General features: G+C 42.1%; 1 protein-coding gene across 9 annotated transcripts in view; it reads left to right on the forward strand.

Moving 5' to 3' along the window:
- Nucleotides 1-22529, forward strand: part of TMPO (thymopoietin) — a 37016-nt gene extending 14487 nt beyond the window's left edge. The window contains exons 2-9 of one of the 9 annotated variants that reach the window (XM_070755874.1): nt 404-527; nt 7361-7519; nt 8156-8256; nt 11254-11361; nt 11468-11557; nt 15330-15440; nt 16160-16254; nt 21123-22529. In XM_070755874.1, coding sequence (XP_070611975.1) covers nt 404-527; nt 7361-7519; nt 8156-8256; nt 11254-11361; nt 11468-11557; nt 15330-15440; nt 16160-16254; nt 21123-21417 — 1083 coding nt within the window. In that variant the 3' untranslated portion in view covers nt 21418-22529. Of the gene's footprint in view, nt 1-403; nt 528-7360; nt 7520-8155; nt 8257-11253; nt 11362-11467; nt 11558-15326; nt 15441-16159; nt 16255-21122 lie in introns of all 9 variants that reach the window. The other 8 variants (XM_070755870.1, XM_070755871.1, XM_070755873.1 and 5 more) reach the window with 8 other exon arrangements.
- The last annotated feature ends 3858 nt before the right edge of the window (nt 22530-26387 follow it).

Here is a 26387-nt window from a genome sequence, read left to right on the forward strand (position 1 = left end):
TAGCAATTACAGTAATACTGGTACATATAATTTTTCTCCCCTCAATAGTCACAGTGTTTCATATACCACTGACTCTTATGACCATTAGTCAATTAGTTTTGTCCTTTCCTCTTCTGCTTCCAATTCATCCTTTGACTCCTTATAAAATAGCCCCATTTCACTCCAGCACAGGCCAAAATATCCAGGATGTAAATTTTAATTCAGGGACAGTTAATTCAAAACCAGATGTTCCATTCTTGGAAAAATAGGTACATGTAATGCTTTGTAACTTTGCAAAAAAAAAAATGCATTAAATATATGGAATGATGCATTTCATGGCTATGTTGTATTCTAAAAATATTTATTTACATGTATATCTTAGCACTACAATTTTGTTATACTGTTGCTTTCTATCTTTCTATAGAAAGCAACAAAGAAAACGGATAAATCAAGACTTGAACAGGATGATGTAGACGTAGCTGAACTTAGTAATGAAGAACTCAAAGAGCAACTTCTGAGATACGGTGTGAATCCAGGTCCTATTGTTGGTAAGCTAATATAGTAACTGCTAATATTTAATTTAATTTATTAGATTTGTATGCGGCCCCTCTCCAGAGACTCAGGGCAAATATATTTGTGTATGTGTATAAATGAATGAATATGAATATAAAAACTGAAAAAGAAATGTAGCTGAAAAAGTGATGACAATCTGTATTTAAATACCATATTTTTCGGTGTATAAGACACACCAATGTATAAGACGCACCTAGATTTTAGAGGAGGAAAACAAGGAAAAAAGAATTCTGAACCAAATGGTGTAGTATTACAGTGATCCCCCGGGTATCGCGACCCCGATCATTGCGAACGGGCTAAATCGCGATTTTTAAACCCGGAAGTCAAAACACCATCTGCGCATGCGCACCCTTTTTTTATGGCCACGCATGCGTAGATGGCGCCGGGCAGATCAGCTGCTGGGCGGCTTCCCTGGGTCTTCCCCCTCTTGCTGGCGGGAGGGCGAGCATCAGCGAGGAGTTTCCCCACCGCCCACGCAAACTCCTCGCTGCCGCTCGCCCGCCCACGCCGTTCGCTCCCCCTCTTGCTGGCGGGAGGGCGAGAAGCCCCCCCCCAGCACCCGCTCGCCCGCCCTTCGCCCGGCCACCCGCCCTTCGCTCGCTGCTCGCCCGGGTTCGGGGGGGTGCTGGCAAGCCCCCCATGCCGGCGGCGACGTTTTAAAACAGCCGCGCGGCTTCCCAATGAGTCCCGAAGACAAACGCGGAAGTTCGCCTTTGACGTTTGTCTTCGGGACTCAGTTGCGAAGCCGCGCGGCTGTTTTAAAACGTCGCCACCGGCATGGGGGGCTTCCTAGCAGCCCCCCAAACCCGGGTTGGGGGTCCGGGGGGGTGCTGGCAAGCCCCCCATGCCGGCGGCGACGTTTTAAAACAGCCGCGCCGCTTCCCAGCTGAGTCCCCTTCCCAGGAACCCCAATCTTTGGCTCCTCGCTAGCGCTGCGGAAGTAAAAACACCATCTGCGCATGCCCAGATGGTGTTTTTACTTCCGCAGCGCTACTTCGCGAAAACCCGATCATTGCTAGGGGTCCTGGAACGGAACCCTCGCAATGATCGGGGGATCACTGTATATTGTTTAAGAAAATACCAGTGTAGCAGAATACCTTTTTCAACCATGTATACTTTTTAAAACCATGTACACTTTTTACAAACTTCAAACTTGACAGCTTCAAGACTTGTGGACTTCAATTCCCAGAATTCCTCCACCAGTCATGCTAGCTCAGAAATGGGACTTGAAGTCCACAAGCCTTAAACTTGCCATATTTGAAGATCCTTGCATTCCTAACCTCTAACTTGGGGGTCTTCCAAATTGCAGCTTTAAGTCTTGTGGACGTCAACTCCCAGAATTCCTCCATCAGTTATGCCAGACTGGCTCTCCTCCTGGTTCTCTCCCCCCCCTTCAGATTCACACCCCCTTCTGCTCCAGCTGGACTTAGAGCTGGTATGCTCTGCAACTGCATGACAGCTCCAGGCTCTGAAGACATAGCAGCCACAAGTGGGAAGCCAAGCCCAGCTGAGGAAAATCTGATGAAGATTATTCACCTGGGATCAGCTGTAGTGTGAGTTCAGCTGGGGGCTGCTAGCTTTCCACCAGGTTCTTTTCTTTTAAAGAGAGAGAGAGAGAGAAAGAAAGAAAGGGGGGCAGGCAAATAACCAGCTTCTCTAGAGAAAGAAATGTGTATCTCCCATCAATTGCAGTGTAATTCTGTCTTTACATTGCAATTGATGGGAGATAAACATTTATTTCTCTAGAGAAGCTGGTTATTCACCCATCCCCTTTTCTCTCTCTTTCTCTCTCTCTTTAAAAGAAAAGAACCAGGTGGAAAGCTAGCCATCCCCATCTGAACTCACACCCCATCTGATACCTTCCTCGGAGCTTCTTACATTGGAAGTAGAGCAATGAAAAAAACCCTGCAAAGAGTTAGGACTTGGAAAACCTTCTTCTTTGCAGAGAGTAACAGTGAAAGAGATGAAAGAAACTTACTCAGAGCAGGTTAGAGTAATGAAACAAACCCTGCAAAGACTTAGGGCTTGGAAATATTCTTCATAGAGAGTAACAATGAAAGAGCTTGGGTACATAAATAGCACCTGGTTAGGGCTGGAAAGAAATATCTGGAGCAAGTAAATGAACCCCCCCCCCCCCCCTACAAAGACAGGTTTTGGAATACATTCTTGGCAGAGATTAACAATAAGCTTGCAAGTGGTAAAAGCTGGGGACATCATTAGTACCTGGTTAGGGCTAGAAAGAAACATTTGGAGCAAACAGAATGAAAAAAAAATCAAAGGCAAGGTTTAGAATACATTATTGGCAGAAAATAACAATGAAAGAGCTTGCAAATGGTAAGAGCTGGGAACATGTTAACACCTGGTTAGGGTTAGAAAGAAACTTACTCAGAGTAAGTTAGAGCAATGAAACAAACCCTGCAAAGACTTAGACCTTGGAAAACATTCTTCACAGAGAGAAACAATGAGAGAGGCTGCAGGGTAAGAGCTGGGAAGATTGTTAGCAGCTAGTTAGGGCTGGGGGAAAAAAGCTACATTCAGTGTATAAGACACACCCTAATTATCAGCCTATTTGGGGGAGGAAAAAGATGTGTCTAATACACCGAAAAATACAGTATTTGAAAACTCAGTGGGCGAAGTAATTATGTTCTTTTGTGGATTATGACATGGTTACATTCATTTCCTTGTAGTAATAATTGCCCAAATCCATGTTGTTCTTAACTACTGAAACTTAGTTTGGCTTGCATCTGTATTATTGTGTTGATCGTCTCAGATGCTAATGAAGATTAGAAGTTTACAATAGGAAATAATTTATCCTTTCAGGATATCTCACATATTCTAAGAACTATTTTCAAATACAGTAGAAAGATAAACATTCATCAGGACTTAAAAAAGAAACTGCTTCTTGACCAACATAGTACTGTAATGTATATTGCAGGAGTCAAATTAGGATATCAAAACAGGACTGACTATTGGCAGTGATAGCTCATTTAGCAAACGCTGTACTTGAATTATGAGACATAACCATGTCACCTTTCATGTATGGTGCTTCGAGACTCCAGGCAGGAACCTCATCTAATAGAACACTTCCTCTTTCAGGGATTGTGCACTTTTGTTCAGAAAACTGAACTCAAGTCACACAGCTTGTTTTCTACAGAGGAACAATACTTGTATTTTATCTGGGTTTAATTTTAGTTTGTTTGCCCACATCTAGCCCATTCATGAATTTAGGCAATGGTTATATGGTTGTTGTTGTTGTTGTTGCTGTTTTCCAAACTAAATAGTAATAAGCAGTAAACCTGGGGCATCAGCATATGCTGTATACCTGAAGTTAACATTGAAGATCATTTTAAGAGAAGGTGAGACCGTTAGAAGAATAGCCAGGCAGTATCTTTACTTTGCTTTAGAACCCAAAATGAGAGTATGCACTCACAGTTGACAGATTTGTTAAGTCTAGTGTTAAGTCAGCGAGATGGAATTCATTTAAATTCCAACCATTCCTCTTCACCTTGGAACTGGCTAGAAAGATTGAGGAAGAAGAGACTATTTCTTCTCTCATCTAAAACAAGTGGCAAATTTAACATGATCCTGAAAAAAAAGCTATGGAAGGTTGGAATAGAATAGAATAGAATCTTATTGGCCAAGTGTGATTGGACACACAAGGAATTTGTCTTGGTGCATATGCTGTCAGCGTACATAAAAGAAAAAGATACATTTGTCAAGAATCAAGTGGTACAATACTTAATGATTGTCATAGGGGTCAAATAAACAATGAAGAAACAATCAATATTAATAAAAATCTTAGGATACAAGCAACAAGTTACAGTCATACAGTCTTAAGTGGGAGGAAAAGGATGATAGGAATGATGAGAAAAATTAGTAGAATAGAAGTGCAGATTTAGTAAAAAAAAAGTCTGACAGTGTTGAGGGAATTATTTGTTTAGTACAGTGATGGCTTTCGGGAAAAAACTGCTCTTGTGTCTAGTTGTCTTGGTGTGCAATGCTCTGTAGCAACGTTTTGAGGGTAGGAGTTGAAACAGTTTATGTCCAGGATGGGAGGGGTTCCGTAAATATTTTTCCCACCCTCTTTTTGACTCAAGCAGTATACAGGTCCTCAATGGAAGGCAGGTTGACAGCAATTGTTTTTTCTGCAGTTCTGATTATCTGAAGTCTGTGTCGGTCCTGTAGAGGTGCAGATGACAGACTCAATGATTCCTCTGTAGAACTGTATCAGCAGCTCCTTGGGCAGTTTGAGCTTCCTGAGCTGGCGCAGAAAGAACATTCTTTGTTGTGCTTTTTTGATATTAGGTGACCATTTTAGGTCTTGAGATATGATAGTACCTAGAAATTTGAAGGTCTCTACTGTTGATACTGTGTTGTCTAGTATTGTGAGAGGTGGAAGGGTTTCTCCTAAAGTCTACCACCATTTCTACATCAATACATCAATAGTTAAATGTGAGACCATCAGAAATTCCTACAGATGTGAGCTATATTAAAAGTTTAAAAAAACACCCCAGAAAGTGACAAGTAGTAACATATCGAACTTGTACTGCATGTTGTCCGACTCTCAACATAAGCATTCTATATTTTTCTAATATAGAAAACTACATGATTTTGTCTATCTCAGTGAAGACAATTCTAGGGAACTTAAATATTTTTTCACTCTTTCACATGCTGTATTTTTCGGAGTATAAGACACACCTTAGTTTGAGGGCAGGAAAACGGGAGGGAAAATTCTGCCTCTGCCTATCAGGGTCTTTAGCCTGGTCAGCTTCAGCACATTAGTTCGCTGCTGGTTGTGTGTGTGTGTGTGTGTGTGTGTGCACACACTGGCTTCACTTGCACTTGCCTTGTTGGGGCTGCTAAGCAGCTTACAATAGCACAACTGTTAGTTGGAGGGAGCTTCAGTGAGTGAAGCAGGCAAAGCGCAGAAGCGATAAGATAAAGCAGCAATTGTTCTGGGTTGCCATTTTGAACTCCGTACCTCGTATTTTCAGCCTCTAAACTCTCTATTTAAGAGCTGTTCAAGGCTTCAGGGATCGCTAAAGCACATCACCGTCAATCTTCACCCAAAAACATGACACGAGAGAGGCCAAAAATGGGGCATCTAGAGGCCGAAAACGCAATGTGCGAAGACGGCGATCAGTGGCAATGTGCAGAGGCAATCCCCAGAGCCTGGAAAAGCTCTCAATGGAGTGTTTTGAGGCTTAAAACGCGAGGCATAGAGCCCAAAAATGCAAGCCATTTTGGCAATCTCTGCAGCCAGGAAGAGAGGCCAAAGGATAAGGGTCAGTGGGTGGGCAGGGCTACATTCATAGTATAAGACACACCCAAATTTTCAGCCTCGTGGGTGGGGAGTATGTCTTATACAGTGGTACCTCAAGATACGAACCCCTCGTCTTACGAACAACTCGTGATACGAACCCGGGGTTCAGCAAAATTTTGCCTCTTCTTACGAACTTTTTTCAAGTTACGAACCTGCGTTCGGAGACAGCTGGGAAGCCGCGCGGCTGTTTTAAAAGGTAACAGCCGGGCGGCGGGGCTTCCCAGAAGCCTCCCGAACGCCGGTTCGTAACTCGAACAAAGTTCGTAAGAAGAGGCAAAATTTTGCTGAACCCCGGGTTCGGTTCGGGGGGGTGCTGGCAAGCCCCCCAGGCCGGCTGCGACCTTTTAAAACACCCGCGCCGCTTCGCAGCTGTCTCCTGAAGCCGAACGGCAAAGCCGAACTTCCGCGTTCGGCTTCAGGAGACAGATGGGAAGCGGCGCGGGTGTTTTAAAAGGTTGCAGCCGGCCTGGGGGGCTTGCCAGCACCCCCCCGAACCCCGAACTTTTGCCGAACTTCGGGGTTCGGGGGGGTGCTGGCAAGCCCCCCAGGCCGGCTGCAACCTTTTAAAACACCCGCGCCGCTTCCCATCTGTCTCCTGAAGCCGAACGCGGAAGTTCGGCTTTGCCGTTCGGCTTCAGGAGACAGCTGCGAAGCGGCGCGGGTGTTTTAAAAGGTCGCAGCCGGCCTGGGGGGCTTGCCAGCACCCCCCCGAGCCCAGGTTCAGGGTTCGGGGGGGTGCTGGCAAGCCCCCCAGGCCGGCTGTCACCTTTTAAAACAGCCGGAAAGCCGTTTTTTTGCGGGGGGTTTTTTGGTTGCACGGATTAATTGACTTTACATTGTTTCCTATGGGAAACAATGTTTCGTCTTACGAACTTTTCGTCTTACGAACCTCCTCCTTGCACCAATTAAGTTCGTATCATGAGGTATTACTGTACTCTGAAAATATGATAGATTTCAGTTACATAGGGGGCAGGAGATTTATTCAGGAGTAAAAAAAAAACCTAATGGTGCTAAATGCCTTAGGCATTATTGCCATTGTCACTTTGACTTCTCTTGATAGATTGTCAGCCAACAAAGAGAAACCAACCTTCTCATTAATGCAATCAAATTGCAGTGTTTCACCATATCTCCCAGTCTGCTAATATTTTATTATTTGCTCCCAGGCTTTTTCCTGTTCTTAAGAATCCTCAAGAAGCCAAACTTTTTCTGTGATTAAGAGTTCCATTTCTTAAAACAGGATTAGACATATTCAGATTTTGGTCTCCATAAGATAACAAAAAAGTTGGGCTCAATTGTGGTTGTTAAATTGAAGATTACCCATGGGTTTTATTTTGAAAGGAAACAGGTTTTAACAGTTTTAGATTTTATTAAAATACAGTTGCTACTATACTCATATTTTTGTAGGTAAAGTAGTAATTTTATAAACGCAAATAGAGGACTCCAAAGGTTTGAGTCATGTAACCAATTTTTCCTGCTCTGTTGCAGCTACGACAAGAAAGCTGTATGAGAAGAAGCTACTCAAACTGAAAGAACCATCCCAAGAGCTAAGTTCTTTCATAGCTACACCAACATTTTCTTCGTCAGCAGAAAACAATAAGCAGAATGGAAATGATGATTCTGATCAGTTCAGTGACAATGAAGAAGGTATAATAAAACACAAGATGACTAAATATATTTAAAAATATAAAATTTTTATTTTTATTATTTTGTATACAATGAGAGTAAAAACATACTTGTCCTTAATATGTGCAATGAGATTAGGAGCAGTAGATATAAATTCCACTACTTTATTTATGATGGACTCTATTTAAATAGCTATTCCTATCCACTGAAATAAATTAAAATTAATTCTTATAGATATTTTCAAAACTGCTTGTTTTGTGCTTTTTAAATCAGTAGGAGCAGTATTGTGTTCCTTAATTAATTTTAAAATGCAAGTTATATTACTGCATTAGTAAGGTCTTGTAATTAAAAAAAATGACTTAGTACAAAGCTTTTAAATAAGACTGAATTTTTTGAAATATTCGTAGAGGTTAAACCAAAGATAGACAGACACATTCAAACATATATACAAAGAATTCAAGATGCCACTTTCTGGAATTTTTCATTCAGATGTATTCCATTCACAGCACATCTTTTGTGAATTTAATCTTTATTGCTACCAGTTTTAATGTATTTTCTAAACTGGAAAAAATAATTGAACACTCTTTCAAGATTCTAATAACACTGATCAATAGTAATGACATTTTAGCTGCAAAAGAATAATATATTTATTTACAGATCCTAAAACAGAGTTCAGACTTGACAAGCGAGAACCACTGAAGAGTAAAACAAAAACTTCATTATCACTTAAACAAAGAAGAATTGCTGAAAATAACCAGGTATCACAATAATTTTCTTTAAAAGACTGTTGAAATGTATATTTCAAAATCACATTTTATATTTCTGCTGTAGTTAATATTTACTTCAAAAGAAAACACATATCTGATCCTTTAGAAAAAATGATTGAAATACAAGGAACTTAGGCAGAGTGTGATAATTGCTAGCTAGCATTTTGATGTAATAAAGGAGATGGGGGAGAAATTGTAAGTTTCTGAACCCTATTTTTTTCATTCTGGTTTTGAATAACTTTTCTTCTTAATTGTAATATGATAAAGTTACAGGCACCAAATAAAATTTGTTCAAAATAAGGACAGTATTTGTAATTTAAACTAGTTTAATTTTGTTCAATGCCATTCTCATTTAATAAAGTAATGTGGACACACTGTTAAGAAGGGCTGTTTCAACCGAAAATAATAATAATATAGGAGCAGTTTAATAGGATTGCAAAGAAGAGCATAATGCAATGCGGCTGCTAACCTGAATGCCAGGTAAAGAGAGGAAACAAACCAAGCCTTCTGAAATGTTTCATGTAGATATGTTTATCTGAGGGAAACAAGGAGATAAAAATAACTTCAAAGGCTCCATTTGCCTCCCCCTCCCTCTCCTTTAGTGTCTTAATAGGAGAAGGAAATCATTTGAAATTTCATTTTTTTTCCTGATTTTTTTTAACCAGCCTTGCATTCAACAGTAATGATATGTACTAAGTTAACCATGTTATTATACAGTGAATATAATATATATAATATAATATAATATAATATAATTATTATTATTCATTAGATTTGTATGCAGATATATTTTCAAAGTTGGCAGTTGGGAATGTTTTAAAAAAACTGCTGGAAAAATAAGATATGACATAACATTCTAGAAATATATTTTAGATATATATAATTAGACGTAAATATTAAGTAGTCCTCTCTTACTGACCACAATTTGCATCAAGAACTCTGTTGGTAAGCACTCTGATCACTAAGCAGAAAAACACATGACCACAATAGACACCATTTCCCATTCTAACCTTAGGTGAGTCACCATGGTCGTTAAACAAGACATGTGATTGCAAGTTGTGAGTTAACATTCTCTATTAACTGCTTATAAGAAGCCAGTTGTGAAACACAAAATGTCAATCATCGCAGAATATTACAACACTTGTAAAAATGAGAATTGATCATAAAGTTAGATGTTTCCCCCCCCCCCCCCACTGTAACTTCAAATGGTAGTTAAAGTACTTGATGACTGAGGACTGCTGTAATTAAAAATTCAATATCAAGAAGAAAATATACTTCATTTTTAAAATATTTAAAATATACCTCGTTTTCAAGAGCCTCCATGGCGCAGTGTGTATTGTGCCATATTAGAGTGTAGTATTGCAATCTACTACTGATCACCAGCTGCCAGCAATTTGGCAGATCGAATCTCAGTAGGTTCATGGTTGACTCAGCCTTCCATCCTTCCAAGGTCAGTAAAATGAGCCACATTGTTGGGGGCAATATGTTTATTCTCTGTAAACCGCTTAGAGAGGGCTGTAAAGCACTGTGAAATGGTATATAAATCTAAATACTATTGCTATTGCTAAATGACACTGCTATAATAAAAAAGTTTATTTATAAAATGTTCATTAAAAATTGAAAAATAAAGTCCAAAACCAAATACGTGGCACTAATTTTTAAAATTTAAATTTAGCTTGTGTAAAATATAACACATGGATCAATTATATTCAGAAAACCTTCCAACATCTCTGAATTTTTTTTATTATTAAATCCAGACAAAAGAATATTTTTGTTCACCTTAACTTCAGATAGCAATTATCTTTGTCTAAGTCTTATAGTAGATGGCCACATCTAATCTATTAATTCAGGGTTTACTGTCACATCTGTATAATAATTAGCTATAATTTGATTGATCATTGTGCTATGCCCTAGCAGAGCCATGTCTGAGGGAATGCAAGCCGTTGCCCTAGCTCAGCTCCAGCACACATATGCACGCTGCCAGCTGATTTTTGGCTCACACAGAGGCTCTGTGAGAGCATTTTTGGCTTCCGGAGGGCCTCTGGGGGGATGGGGGAGGATGTTTTTGCCCTCCCCAGGCTCCAGGGAAGCCTCTGGAGTCTGGGAGGGTGAAAAACAGGCCTATCGAGCCCACCAGAAGTTGGGAAATGGGCTGTTTCTCACTTCCAGAGGGCCTCTAAGGGACAGGGGAGGCAATTTTCATCCTCCCCAAACATTGAATTATGGGTGTGGCATAATAGTGTGTGCACACATGCTTTCATCACCCAAGGGAAAAAAGGTTCACCATCACTGCCCTATAATCTTTTCCTGACTAGAAAATCTTATTAAGCTATCAGACAGATTTAATTATTGGAAGGTTATTCCCTCCTTTTGTAATATTTATACTAAGAATACATTGATTTCCATAGAATGAAGGTTGCAATCCCATCCAGCTTTAAGGGGAAAGGGATTTGCAATCATTACCAGTCAAAGTTAAATTTCTAAATCTAAGTAGAATATGGATACAATGCTGAATAATTTATATTTAGGAGCAGATTTAAAATATAGCATCGCTTGTTTCAGAGATCCATTTAAAGAACTTATATTAATACAAGCATATATAGTGTCACAAAATCAGAATCCCTTTATCTCAGATTAAAAAATAAGTACTAGTGCAAGAAAGGATATCAGTGAATGTATCTAATAAAAGATAAAAAGGAGTCAGATGTTTAGATACCATACATTTTAATAATCTAATGTCTTTCACATCAAAATATGTACTTATTGTTAATGGCATATCATTAATATCTATCCTGTGTTCGTGTTCCTCTGTAATACCATGCTTTTCTACCCAACATAGGAACACAGAATGATGGATATTATGCACAGTTTTCATGCAAAATGCTATGGCGTTAGGTTGAATAATCTGATTTCAAGATAGAGCATTCATGTTTGCTAATATGCTAATATTAGACAAATGTTTGTCTAATATGTTTGATACTTAAATAGGATGGCATTATTGAGACATTCTGGAGAAGTGGATCTTCAAAAAGTGGACTTCTTCAGGCAGTGTCTAGGGAATCTTCAAGAGTTTCAAGAAGAACACCAAGGAAAAGGGTGACGCAAGGCTATTTTTTAATTTAGACCTTTATTTTTGACATTCTCAGAGCCCTAGTAACAGTTACACACTTATTTTGTTATGTTTTTGTTTTTAAACAAACAGGTTGAAACTACAGTTCCATTTCCTGTACATGATCCAGTAATATCAGAGAATACTCCTATAGCTGTAGTGGCTTCAAGCAACGAGACTCTAGTAAATATACTGAATTTTCATTAGGTGGTATTCTGTCATTTTCTTCTCATGGAAGAATTTTGAATAAACCTTTATTTCTTGGGGGAAAAAAGGTTTTTAAGTAAAACATTAGGCTGCTGTTCATCAGTCTAATGCAAACCAAGAGCAACTAAACAGCAGGAGGAGCAATATTCAGTTACTGTGGATCTTCTGAAAATTTTTCCCTGTGTTTCAAAAATTGCCTCTCTATATATATATATACAGTGATCCCCCGCTCGTTGCGAGGGTTCCGTTCCAGGACCCCCCGCAACGAGCGGGTTTTCGCGAAGTAGCGCTGCGGAAGTAAAAACACCATCTGCGCATGTGCAGATGGTGTTTTTAACTTCTGCAGCGCTAGCGAGGAGCCAAAGATTGGGGGCGGCGCGGCTGTTTTAAAACATCGCCGCCGACATGGGGGGCTCGCTAGCAACCCCCCGAACCCCCAACCCAGGTTTGGGGGGGTGCTAGCGAGCCCCCCATGTCGGCGGGGACGTTTTAAAACACCCGTGCGGCTTTCCAATGAGTCCCGAAGACAAACGGGGAAGTTTGACGTTTGTCTTCGGGACTCATTGGAAAGCCGCGCGGGTGTTTTAAAATGTCCCCGCCGACATGGGGGGCTCGCTAGCACCCCCCCAAACCCGGGTTGGGTTGGGGGTGCGAAATGACTTGGAGGAATGTGAAGCTGAAACCGGCCGATTTGGACTTCCCATTCCTCCAAGTCACTTCGCCGCTCGTGTCCTGGCTAAACCGGGCAGCAGGAGACAGGCTTTGAGTTTTGGCTGCGGGGCGAGGGAGTTAGGAAAGTCCTACTTCTCCCCCCGCAGCCAAAAACTCAAAGCCTGTCTCCTGTTGCCCGGTTTAGCCAGGACATGAGCGGCGAAATGACTTGGAGGAATGTGAAGCTGAAACCGGCCGGTTTCAGCTTCACATTCCTCCAAGTCATTTCGCCGCTCGTGTCCTGGCTAAACCGGGCAGCAGGAGACAGGCTTTGAGTTTTGGCTGCGGGGCGAGGGAGTTAGGAAAGTCCTACTTCTCCCCCCGCAGCCAAAAACTCAAAGCCTGTCTCCTGCTGCCCGGTTTAGCCAGGACACGAGCGGCGAAATGACTTGGAGGAATGTGAAGCTGAAACCGGCCGGTTTGGACTTCCCATTCCTCCAAGTCACTTCGCCGCTCGTGTCCTGGCTAAACTGGGCAGCAGGAGACAGGCTTTGAGTTTTGGCTGCGGGGCGAGGGAGTTAGGAAAGTCCTACTTCTCCCCCCTCAACCAAAAACTCAAAGCCTGTCTCCTGTTGCCCGGTTTAGCCAGGACACGAGCGGCGAAATGACTTGGAGGAATGTGAAGCTGAAACCGGCCGGTTTCAGCTTCCCATTCCTCCAAGTCACTTCGCCGCTCGTGTCCTGGCTAAACCGGGCAGCAGGAGACAGGCTTTGAGTTTTGGCTGCGGGGCGAGGGAGTTAGGAAAGTCCTACTTCTCCCCCCGCAGCCAAAAACTCAAAGCCTGTCTCCTGCTGCCCGGTTTAGCCAGGACACGAGCGGCGAAATGACTTGGAGGAATGGGAAGCTGAAACCGGCCGGTTTCAGCTTCCCATTCCTCCAAGTCACTTCGCCGCTCGTGTCCTGGCTAAACCGGGCAGCAGGAGACAGGCTTTGAGTTTTGGCTGCGGGGCGAGGGAGTTAGGAAAGTCCTACTTCTCCCCCCGCAGCCAAAAACTCAAAGCCTGTCTCCTGCTGCCCGGTTTAGCCAGGACACGAGCGGCGAAATGACTTGGAGGAATGTGAAGCTGAAACCGGCCGGTTTGGACTTCCCATTCCTCCAAGTCACTTCGCCGCTCGTGTCCTGGCTAAACTGGGCAGCAGGAGACAGGCTTTGAGTTTTGGCTGCGGGGCGAGGGAGTTAGGAAAGTCCTACTTCTCCCCCCTCAACCAAAAACTCAAAGCCTGTCTCCTGTTGCCCGGTTTAGCCAGGACACGAGCGGCGAAATGACTTGGAGGAATGTGAAGCTGAAACCGGCCGGTTTCAGCTTCCCATTCCTCCAAGTCACTTCGCCGCTCGTGTCCTGGCTAAACCGGGCAGCAGGAGACAGGCTTTGAGTTTTGGCTGCGGGGCGAGGGAGTTAGGAAAGTCCTACTTCTCCCCCCGCAGCCAAAAACTCAAAGCCTGTCTCCTGCTGCCCGGTTTAGCCAGGACACGAGCGGCGAAATGACTTGGAGGAATGGGAAGCTGAAACCGGCCGGTTTCAGCTTCCCATTCCTCCAAGTCACTTCGCCGCTCGTGTCCTGGCTAAACCGGGCAGCAGGAGACAGGCTTTGAGTTTTGGCTGCGGGGCGAGGGAGTTAGGAAAGTCCTACTTCTCCCCCCGCAGCCAAAAACTCAAAGCCTGTCTCCTGCTGCCCGGTTTAGCCAGGACACGAGCGGCGAAATGACTTGGAGGAATGGGAAGCTGAAACCGGCCGGTTTCAGCTTCACATTCCTCCAAGTCATTTCGCCGCTCGTGTCCTGGCTAAACCGGGCAGCAGGAGACAGGCGGTGGGCTGGGAGCCGCAGGCGAAAGGAGCTCGGGCATTGTTCTCCGGACCCCGCCCGCAGCCTGGAGAGGGAAAGGGCCGCCGCGGGGCTGAGCGGGCGGGGTCCGGAGAACAATGCCTGGCGCCGCACTCCGATGCCCGAGCTCCTTTCGCCTGCGGCTCCCAGCCCACCGCCTCGCTGGTTGGCTTCTCCTCCTGCTCAGCCTCGCCTCGCCCTTTGTGCGCGGCTTGTCCCGACAGCCCCCCACCCCAGCACTTTGAATCCAGCAGCTTCTGCTGGATACGGGCGGTGGGTGGGACGAGCGGCGCGGAAGCCAGGGGCTGTGGCAGCTCGCCCCCCCATCGCCCGTATCCAGCAGAAGCGGCGGGATTCAAAGTGCTGGGGTGGGGGGTGTCCCGACAGCCCCCCACCCCAGCACTTTGAATCCAGCAGCTTCTGCTGGATACGGGCGGTGGGTGGGACGAGCGGCGTGGAAGCCAGGGGCTGTGGCAGCTCGCCCCGCCCATCGCCCGTATCCAGCAGAAGCGGCGGGATTCAAAGGGATTCAAGGCTAACTTCTGCGCTTGGCTTGAGGACTCAGCTGGGAAGCGGCACGAGTGTTTTAAAAGGTCTCCGCCGGCATGGGGGGCTTCCTACCACAACCCCCAACCCGGGTTTGGGGGGGTGCTAAGAAGCCCCCCATGCCGGCGGAGACCTTTTAAAACACCCGTGCCGCTTCCCAACTGAGTCCCGAAGCCAAACGAACCCGGGTGGCCGGGCGAGCAGCGAGCAAATGGCGGGTGGCCGGGCGAAGGGCGGGCGAACGGAGGGCGAGCGGGTGCTGGGGGGGGCTTCTCGCCCTCCCGCCAGCAAGAGGGGAAAGACCCAGGGAAGCCGCCCAGCAGCTGATCTGCCCGGCGGGGAACACCATCTACGCATGCGTGGCCATAGGAAAAAAGGGCGCACATGCGCAGATGGTGTTTTTACTTCTGGGTTGAAAAATCGCGATGTAGCCCGTTCGCAATGGTCGGGGACGCAATAACCGGGGGATCACTGTATATATATATATACACCGTAAATATATATGTTACAGGGTAATACTTATAAATACTAAAAGCAACTTATTTAAAAAAACACTATTCACCATTTAGGAATGTTAGTATCTCGTGTAAGCTTGCCTGGCTTGGTTAAGATTTTTGTTGTAATTTCCTGTTAATTCTGAGTCTGAACAATTTGAATTTCATCAGGTTGTCAATAGGGTACCTGGAAATACCAAGCATGCCGATCCTATACTGTCAATCAGCGACTTCTCAGAATTGCCAAGAAAAACACCAAAGAAACCATTGATGACAGCTGAAGTAAATGAATTAAATATAGATTGGTGGATAGAAAAGGGAGGAGGGTGAACTTATCTTTAATTAAAACTGCGATAGCGAATATATTTTAGGACTTTTCTATTCTCAGATTCCTTTTCAAGCCTTTTTTTATGTGTTATGTATATACAGATCTGGAATATCTAAAGTAAACAATCTAGTACCCAATCTACTTTAATCAAGATAACTAGAACAATCTAATGTAGTTTAGTTCTACTTTAAAGGAAATTTATCTCAGCCACATGTGCTATTAAAAGAATTGAATATTCCTCAGCAAAACTCTTGTATGCTTTGCTTAAAGATGGTTCTTTTAATACTTACATTTTTTCAGAGGGAGGATAAAAAATCAAAGTATTTATCATCCTTATCACCAGTATCTTATCAATTCATTTAGAAGTGGTGAAAATATCTTTTTTAGGTTTTTATCACATTAATCTTTATAAAATAGCATTATTCTTCATCTTGAAAGAACAAAGGATATTAACTGAAGACATCTGGATTTACAAAAAAGTTATTAGATAGATAAATGTAACCAAATTTTGATCAACAGCCAAACCCCATGGAGGAGTCTTCTTAGATTTCATGGTGCACTATTCGAAATGATACCGGAATATGGCTGCACTATGCCTCTCTCCCTTATTTTCTTTAATACAGACTCTAATGAAATTTAGTAAGATTATCATTTTTCCATTTTCTAACTCTAGGTCATCGAGAAAATGTTTACAGAGGATGCAAGATTAGAAAGAGATATTCTTAAAGAAATGTTTCCATATGAAGCATCAACACCCACAGGAATTAGGTACCTGGAGCTATTTTTTTGTTTTGTTTCTTCTTATGCATGAATATTTTTCAGGTTTTGGCCTGAAAGGACATTGGATTTGACAAGGCAATATTTTTATTTCACTGTCTTATCAAGTCTTTAGAATAAGTGTTACACAATATTGTGCTAGTTTGCAAATTTCCTGCTTTTTAGTGGCAGCTTAAAAGGCTTGATTTTTCAGTGTTCTGTATTCAGACTCTTAGAATTTCTTTACAAGATTAAAAAGACAACTGAAGAAGCTGGTATTCTCAATTCAGCTACCAAATTAATTTTAACTATCAAGGTGTATTTGGAAAATATATATGGATGTATTTATTTATTTATTTATTTATTTATTTATTTGATTCCTATGCCGCTCTTCTGAGAAATCTACATGAAAACAGTATACTAAAAAACCCACAATTAAAACTAAATAAACAGATTCACACACCACACATCCAACATTCATTTCTTGGGTGGGGCAAGATGTCAAGTTTCAATGGCTCCAAGCCTGCCAGCAGAGATGGGTTTTCAAAGCTTTGCGGAAGGCAGGGAGAGTGGGGGCAGTATGAATCTCTGGGAGGAGGTCATTCCAAAGGGCGGGGCAGCCACAGAGAAGGCCCTTCCCCTAGACCCTGCCAGACAACATTGTCTGGCTAACGACCTAGAGGAGGCCGACTCTGTGGACCCTGACCAGTCGCTGGGGTGTATGAGGCAGAAGACAGTTCTGTAAGTAATCTGGTTCCATGCCATGTAGGGCTTTATAGGTCTTAACCAACACTTTGAATTGTGTGTCGGAAACCAATCGACAACCAGTGCAGCACACAGAGTGATGTGGAGACATGAGCATGATTGGAAGGGCCATGATTGCTCGTGCAACTGCATTCTGTATTACCTGAAGTTTCTGAACATTCTTCAAAGCTAGTCCCATGTAGAGAGCATAGCAGTAGTCAAACCTCGAAGTGATAAGGGCATGAGTTACTGTAAGTAGAGACTCCCTGTCCAGATAGGGCTGCAACTGGTGCACCAGGCAAATCTGGGTGAACGTCTCCCTCGCCACAGCAGAAAGATGGTGTTCTAAAGTCAGCTGTAGATCAAGGAGGATGCCCAAGTTGCGAACCTTCTCTGAGGGGGTCCAAAGTCCCTCCTGGAGTAATGGATGGAAGATGGAATTGTCCTTGGAAGGCAAAGCCCACAGCTACTCCGTCTTGTCAGGATTGAGTCTTAAAGAGATAATTCTAGTTTACTAATAACTAGTTTACATACATATGTATATACAAAGCCCCCCCCCCCCCATAAAATAATCCAATAAAAATACCAAAGTCTCAAATAGATATTGTATTGGATTTCTTTAATTCTAACCTGGAATCTGACTTTAACTGCTCACTTTAAATTAATTAGATAGTGAAATCCTAAAGTGGCCCTACTATTGTGGTAAATCCTCATTTTTGTGCCGTACAGTTTTTTTAATTTTTTAATAATTGCTTTCATATATTAATTGTTGTATATTGCCCAGAGTCACTTTTGAGATGGGTGGTTAAATAAATGTTAATAAATCAATTACTGAAGGGCAGCATATCTTTAATATCAGTAGCTTCTGAAGAAGAAGTAGAAGACGATTAAGTTAAAATAAAAATAAGGTTTTTCTTGCTGGCATATTTTAATTGCAAACAAGAAAATAATGTTCCACAACAGGACTATTGCCTTTCTGTCCACGATTGCCTAATTCTCTCTTTGATGTAGCCCTTTGGCCTTATCCAGAAAGGCTTTTCTTAAATACCTTTGAAATTCTTTGCTTGGGAAAAAATATGTTTTGTTTGAACTTAAAACAGACTGTTTCATAAATTTGGCCAAAACTAGAATATTTTGATTGCTTCAAGTTTTGACTAGATTAAAATCATAGGGGCTTTACAGGATAAGTACAGTAAATGTGGTGCACATCTCGTCTCTCCCTTTTTTCTCCAGTGCCCTGCTCACTGATCTCCCTAGCACCTTTCTTTTCTTATCCTTTCAGCTATAAATCTTAGTGTGAAGCACACCAGATCCAATCAGCTAATCCCCCCAAGCTTCTCAAAAACACTTTCTTATATCCCTTTAGCTAATGTCAAGATTTCCTGTTTTCTTCCTCTCTCCCAAACTCATATACAGTGGTACCTCTTCTTACGAACTTAATCCATTCCATGACCAGGTTCGTAAGTAGAAAAGTTCATAAGAAGAAGCAATTTCCCCCATAGGAATCAATAAAAGCAAATAATGCGTGCAACCCCATCCCAAACGTCACCCCTTTTGCCTTGCGCCACTGGGAATCCCTGCCCCCGGACTTCCATTGCCAGCCGAAGCGGCCATTCTTGCGTTGCTGGGATTCTCCTGAGCCTCTCCTTGCTGGGAAATCCCACCTCCGGACTTCCGTTGCCAGCCGAAGTGCTCGTTCTTGCGTTGCTGGGATTTCCCTGAGCCTCCCTTCGCTGGGATTCAAAGCAGCGCTGGCAAAATTGAAGGGAATCCCAGTGAGAGGAGCCTCAGGGGAATCCCAGCAACGCAAGAACGGGCGCTTTGGCTGGCAACGGAAGTCCGGAGGTGGGGCATCCCAGCGGCGGCGGTTCGGGTTCATATGATGAAAATAGTTCAGAAGAGGAGGCTAAAAAATCTTAAACACCGGGTTCGTATCTCAAAAAGTTCATTAGTAGAGGCATTTGTAAGAAAAGGTACCACTGTATTTTGGTTTGTACCTGGTGTGTCAAAAACCAGCCAATCTGAGCATAGAACATTTTACATATCCCTAGTCATAATCTTATAGCTGATTTTCCTTTGAATAGTACTGCTACTTCTATCTGTGCCCAACTAGCCAACCTTGTTTCCCTCATCTGATGACTACCTGTGTTATTTTGAAGTTAACACTGCATAAATAGGAACATGTTAGTATCCAAGAAATAACTCCTTTTGACCATGTTATGCAGAAAAGGAGTAAGAAGCAGTAAAACAAAATTAAAAGAAGGAAACATTTAAAACAATATATTTAAAAATTAGTTTACACTTAACACCATTACTGTACCCTTCCAAGACTTTTTATTTTTTCTTGTTCTATTTCATACATTGCTATTTTTTAAATTCCTTACATTCAATATTTCTTAAGCCCTACTCACTTCCATATAAAGAAATGGGGAAGCAAGTTCATATGATATATGGCAATTGGTTTTAGATAGTAAAAAGCAAACACTTTTGGGGTAATATAATTATATAGATAATTAACATTTTTTTCCTTCCCAAGTCTAGCTACACCAAGCTTAGCCTTTTTCCCTGTAACAGCAATTATGACATACAGTGATCCCCCGATCATTGCGAGGGTTCCGTTCCAGGACCCCCCGCAATGAGCGGGTTTTCGCGAAGTAGCGCTGCGGAAGTAAAAACACCATCTGCGCATGTGCAGATGGTGTTTTTACTTCCGCCGCAGCAGCGAGGCTTCTCCGCTGACTCCTGGCGAACTTCCCCGCTTTAGGAGTCAGCTGCGAAGCGGCGCGGGTGTTTTAAAACGATCGGAGCCGGCCTGGGGGGGGCCCCCAGGCCGGCTGCAACGTTTTAAAACACCCGCGCCGCTTCGCAGCTGTCTCCTGAAGCCGAACGCGGAAGTTAGCGTTCGGCTTCAGGAGACAGCTGCGAAGCGGCGCGCGTGTTTTAAAACGTCACAGCAGGCCTGGGGGGGCTTTCCAGCAACCCCCGAGCCCGGGTTGGGGGCTCGGGGGTTGCTGGAAAGCCCCCCTAGGCCGGCTCCGATCGTTTTAAAACAGGCGCGTGGCTTCTCCGCTGACTCCTGGCGAACTTCCCGGGCGAAGGGCGGGCGAGCGGCGAACGGCGGGCGAACAGCAGGTGGCCGGGCGAAGGGCGGGCGAACGGCGGGTGGCCCGGCGGGCGAGCGGGGTGCTGGGGGGGCTTCGCCCTCCCACCAGCAAGAGGGGGAAGACCCAGGGAAGCAGATGGTGTTTTGACTTCCAGGTTGAAAAATCGCAAATTATCCTGTTCGCAATGGTCGGGAACGCAATAACCGGGGGATCACTATACTTAACTATATTAAATTTAGCAGTAAATTATCAAAACATACAAGTGTCCTTTTTTGGAGCTTTTAGAGCCAGCAAGCTATTAGCTTGGACTAATAAGAACTTGGGCTTAATGAGGTATCTGCTGGGGGAGTTCCCTCACAGTCCCCCTCCCAAGAAGGCCTACAACGACTTGCAAGTTGGTATTAGCTGACACCAGATCTCTTATAGATAATTAGCACTGTGATTTCTTTAGTAAATGCTATAACAAGGTCCCTTTTTTGGGCTTCAGTTGCCTCGCCCACCCCCCATTTGCTGACAATCAGCAATAAAATTGGAGTGGCACAGGTAAATGCAGTTTAACCATTAGATGGCTATTCAATATAAAAAAAGAAAAGTCTGGTTTATTGAGTATCTTTATTACTTGTTCCATTGTGAGATGGGTGGCATACAAATTTAATAAATAATAATTCAAAACTAGATTCATATTTCAATTCTTCAAAGAGTACAGGATCTACTATTTTAAATGCAACTTTTGGTAGAATGTCCAGCTAGAGTGGAGGGAGGTATGAAAAACGGATAGAGCTTAGAGTCCTTCCACAACAGGAAGTAATCAGATCTTATCTCCCCAAGAATCCCTGAAATTCCATTCTGACCATTCTCAAAATAATGCAATCAGTATAGCGAGATTCTTATAAATAGACATGAACAATAATGAAATAACTTTAATCAGGTCATGGTGATGTTCTGGTTGTTTATCCATGTTAGAACTTTCGAAATATATGAGTATTCTAGCACATTTTAATGTTAATTTTAAACATATTACTTAATTTATAGTGCAAGCTGCCGCAGACCGATCAAAGGCGCTGCTGGGCGACCTATAGAGTTCAGTGATTACCGGCTGGAAGAAACATATTCATCAAAGTATATTCCTAAATATGTTGCCTCAGCAGAAGTCCAAAAAGAAAAAACAACAATTAAAAAACACTCCATTCCTTTGTGGATAAAATTTTTGCTCTTTTTCGTTGTTGCAATCTTTTTGGGTTTCATCTACCAAGGCATGGAAATCAACGAAGTAAATCCATTCTCCAAATTCCTTAGAAACGAGAATCCACAGAAAATAACAAATTGAATTTTTCTTTCTGTGGCACGTACAACTGGATCTCTTGTTTTTAATTATAGAGATGACTTCATCCTTCCTCATCTTGAAACTGAAAACTGGAGTAAAACAGGACAGTAAATGGACATCACCAACTTCTTTCAAAATTAGGAGATCACTGTGCCATAAGTAGTATCTTTAGATTTCTCTGGAACTACTTGTAGGATTTATTTTTTTAATGTGGACTTCATTATGTTCATTTGAGATTGTATATTTGATTTTATAAACTTGGAAGTTCAAAATGAGCAAAAGTGATAGTAAAATGTGAAGATGTGTTTAAATGTTTTTACTTCAGGCTAAAATACTGTACTGACATTTTCTTTACTTCATATGTTATTGAGGGTGGAAAGAGATACATTGATAAAAAGGAAATGTATTTTTGAATGCATTTCGTGAAAACTGCAACTAAATGCAGTGTAGATGTAAGGGGCTTCAGCATTTTCTGTAGAATACCGTAATCTCAATAAATAGTACACTTATTGTATAAATTTGTCTTAGTTTTAATTATAATTATACTTGAACTTATCCTTAATTTTTAATCATAGCTACCTATTTTAGTGCTTAATCTATAATTCCTGATATAATTGACTATTGTTTTAGAACAATATTTATTAGTATAGTTTTTTGAAATAAAGCTTACAGTTTTTTGAAATAAAGCTTACAAAAATAAATTGGTTTACTTATTTTTACTTAACAGTGAAATCATTTTTATCTGCAGACTTATTTCAAAAGAGTCATCATGCACCACAGCATGAATTACATTTTTAGATTTCATATTTTTCTATCGTATTTTATTTAAAACACAGATATTCCAAAACCCATAATTCTTATGGTATATAAAGGCCATTTGTTACACACAAACAAACAAACATACACACACAAATGTGTGATGAAGAAAAGTTAAACATGTTGCCCACCTACACGTTTAAAGAATGCAATTATTTTGGTCCACCATGACTAGTCCCAAATTGCTTTTTCCAATGATATAACATTCATTTTTACTGTGGATTATTACATATCAAATGAATGTATCAATTTACAGCACATTCTATACAAAATTGCAATAAAGATATTTTAAACCATAACTTTGATTCTCCTCTGACTTGATGTTCATGCGCTCAGAAGTTGTTTAAATTTTATATAGAAACTCTTTCCTTAAAATGTATTTAGCCTACATGTATGTCTTAATTTTAAAGTCTTGTTAATTAAGAGTAATTCTGTGCTCTTGGCAGCAGTACAGAAATTGTTTGGCATTGCCTTCTACCAGCAACGTTTAATGTAGCTTACATCTGTGAGATTTCTTGGTTGTTTTTCATCCAGTCACAAACTTGCACTAACCATATAGGGTTTGTATTTCAAAGAACATCCCCTAGAAAATGCCATCTACCTACAGTAGCTATTTTGGATACCTATCCAGGTATTAATTCCAGTAATATGAAAATTCCAGATACACAATATATCCATAGTATGTTATTTAATGTCCATGTGACATTTGAAGTACTCATACTAATATCTGAAAATTGTACTTTGTAATTGCTTTATACCTGTTAAGCTTGTTTTTGCTATCTTTTCTCACCTGTTATGACTAGTACTTTTCTTGTTTTATTTGTGAGCCACTCAGAGTCATTGGGAGTCAGGTGACATACAAATTTAATAAATAATACTCAATGTGCAATAGAGCTTTACAAAAGTATTTCCAGTTTTTTCAGTGATAAATTGATGCTGTTCCAAAGTATCTGAGGACTATGAGACAACTGGGAATATTAGCATGTAGTCTGCTAATGCAGGGGTCTGCAACCTTAAGCACTCAGCCACTTGGGCCTGTTTCCCACAGAAAACAAAAGAGGAGCCACAAAACCTGGGTGGTCATGGCCAACTTGATGTCACTCATTCCTCCCCAGTCACATGACCATCACCCTCCAGCTACACCTACCTAGGTTTTGTGGCTCCCCATGTTATGTTTTCTATGGGAAATATGTACAATGATACCTTGTCTTACGAGCCCCTCATCATATGAATTTTTTGAGATATGAACCCGGGGTTTAAGATTTTTTTTGCCTCTTCGTCCGAACTATTTTCACCTTACGAATCCACCGCCGCCGCTGGGATGCCCCGCCTCTGGACTTCTGTTGCCAGGCGAAAGCTCCCCTCATTGGGAAACCCCACCTCCAGACCTTCCGTTGCCAGCGAAGCACCCGTTTTTGCACTGCTGGGATTTCCCTGCAGCATTGTAAAAATGTGGAAATCCGGAGGTGGGGTTTCCCATGGAGGGGATCCTTGGGGGAATCCCAGCAGTGCAAAAACAGGTGCTTCGCTGGCAACGGAAGGTCCGGAGGTGGGGTTTCCCAACGAGGGCAACCTTCGCCTAGTAACGGAAGTCCGGAGGCGGGGCATCCCAGCGGCGGCGGTGGGTTCGTAAGGTGAAAATAGTTTGGAAGAAGAGGCAAAAAAATCTTAAACCCCGGGTTTGTATCTCGAAAAGTTCGTAAGATGAGGTATCACTGTACTGTACATCTAAAATATTTCAAACTATTGCTAAGTCCCTAATCAAGAAACAGTTATGGGAATTAGACAGATAATGTCAGATGACAAGCATTTGAAATTAGATCCCTTATTAAGAACAATGCACAGATGTTAACTTACTCTCCCACTGAGAAATGGGCTTTTACTTAGTTGATACCATACATATAGGAAGAATATATGTATAATTTGAACCTGAGATCCTGATTATCTATACCAGTGATGGCAAACCTATGGCACACACGCTTTTTTCGGCACCCAAGGAAGAAAAGGTTCACCATCACACTGATCTATACTGTCGGGGCTTATTTAGCATGAAATATTTCAGAATATTTACAGACAATTTGCTATGAAATCAAAAAATGATTGAACTTTTGAATTGTGAAGAAAGTGCTAGTGACATATACAGTAATCTCAAGAGTTATGGAATTAGACTAGATGCAATGAGAAAAGCCAGTAATTGCCCTTTTTTTTCAATTAGTGATAAGGCAAATATTTTCAAGTCTTCCAAAGTAAAAATAAAGATAATTCCGGTATACAGTGGTCCCTCGATCATCGCGAGGGTTCCGTTCCAGGACCCCAAGCGATGATCGATTTTTCACGAAGTAGCGGTGCGGAAGTAAAAACACCATCTGCGCATGCGCAGATGGTGTTTTTACTTCCACCGCCGCCCGTCCTTCGCCCGCCCACCCCGTTGCTCGCGCCTGGGGTTTCCCCGCGCGCGTGCCGCCCGCCCGCCCACGCCGTTGCTGGGGCCGCTTCCCAGCTGGGAAGCGGAGCTGGGATGTCCCCGCGCGTGCCGCCCGCCCGCCCACGCCGTTGCTCGCGCCGCCCCTGGGGTCTTACCGGGGCAAGAGGGGGAAGACCCAGGGAAGCCGCCCAGCAGCTTATCTGCCCGGCGGGAAACTCCACCATCTACACATGCGTGGCCATAGAAAAAAAGGCACGCATGCGCAGATGGTGGAGTTTACTTCCGGGTTGAAAACTCGCAAAATAGCCCTTTCGCGATGCTCGAGGACGCGAAACTCGAGGGTTCACTGTATATTATACATGCTGCCTTAAGGTAATTAGAACATTTTCTTATTTGGCAGTGCTAATATTTTTCCTTGTAGAATTTCAAGAGTAAAATGCTTACTTTCATATCTTCATTCAAAGTTGGTTGGATTAAATTGCAGGAACGTGTATGGCTGTCACATTTAGGTATATCCTTTCATATAGTTCCATTTCCTCCATATCATGTGTGCCAAAGATTTTAAATTTTGCAAATCTTTCCTTCAACAGCATTAGCATCATTTAACAGTAACTAGCTCTCTTCAACCTTCTGCAGATTATTTAATCTGCAATTTATAAACCCATGTTAAACTGGCTATAGAGTTATATAACCTGGTGAGAAGAGTCACACATATCTTTGAATATATAATATGTTGAATATATTCACTTTTATATTGTATGCTGTGAGCCGCCTCGAGTCTTCAGAGAGGGGTGGCATACAAATATAATAATAATAATAATAATAATAATAATAATATGTAGATCTCAAAAGGGAGTAATGCTATCATAAATATGCAAGTAATTAGAACCCATCTGAGCCCCAAAGATGGAAGAGTGGATTCTCAAACCTTTCCTAGATGACTGTTCATACCTGATCCTGCTTCCTGTTTGGAGATAATGCCTTGAAAATTCCTGTGGCAGTTTAATTTTATATGAATCAATTTTCTTAGCCATTTGGCACCTGCAAATATGAAAGTGAAGCTAAGGCATGTTAAGAAGTAAAAGAACTATTTATCAAGCAGTTCTTTGCCAAACATAGCAAATCCCATTAAGCTGGATGTCATGTAGAACTGTCGTGTAGAACTGTCCAAGGTTTTTCAATCTGACCTACAGACATGGAATTCTGCATTATAGTCCACGCAATCATTAAGGCTGAAGTGACAGAGATGATCTTTCAATACATTGTCAAAACATTGTCAGCTACATAAATGCCTGCAAGGAAACATGGATATTACCATGATCTACAGTATTTCCATATACGTACATCAATCAAGATATTTTATATTCACATATACATACAGGCACTTATGTAAACTCTCTATTCTCTTTCAGGTTAAGTAACATAACACAAAGTATGCAAGTCATGCAAATGAATTTAAATATAGGGAATGCATCCAAATAGTTTACAGCAATTTAGTTTATCGTTCACTCTATCTGTCCGTATCTTTCTACCTTCAAAATATTGTCCCTCAAAATCTATACACAATTCCATGCATTGCTTTTTTACTTTACAATATACTTCTACATTACATCTAGATATGAGTTTTTCTGCAATACCCTTCCTCTGAATTCAATTACCCTTTCATTTCAATATTTATTTTGCAATTAATTTCTGTTCAACGAAACCACAACATAGTTGAGCCGGGGTGGCG

Source organism: Erythrolamprus reginae, chromosome 6 (assembly GCF_031021105.1).
Source record: "Erythrolamprus reginae isolate rEryReg1 chromosome 6, rEryReg1.hap1, whole genome shotgun sequence".
NCBI lineage: Eukaryota > Metazoa > Chordata > Lepidosauria > Squamata > Dipsadidae > Erythrolamprus > Erythrolamprus reginae.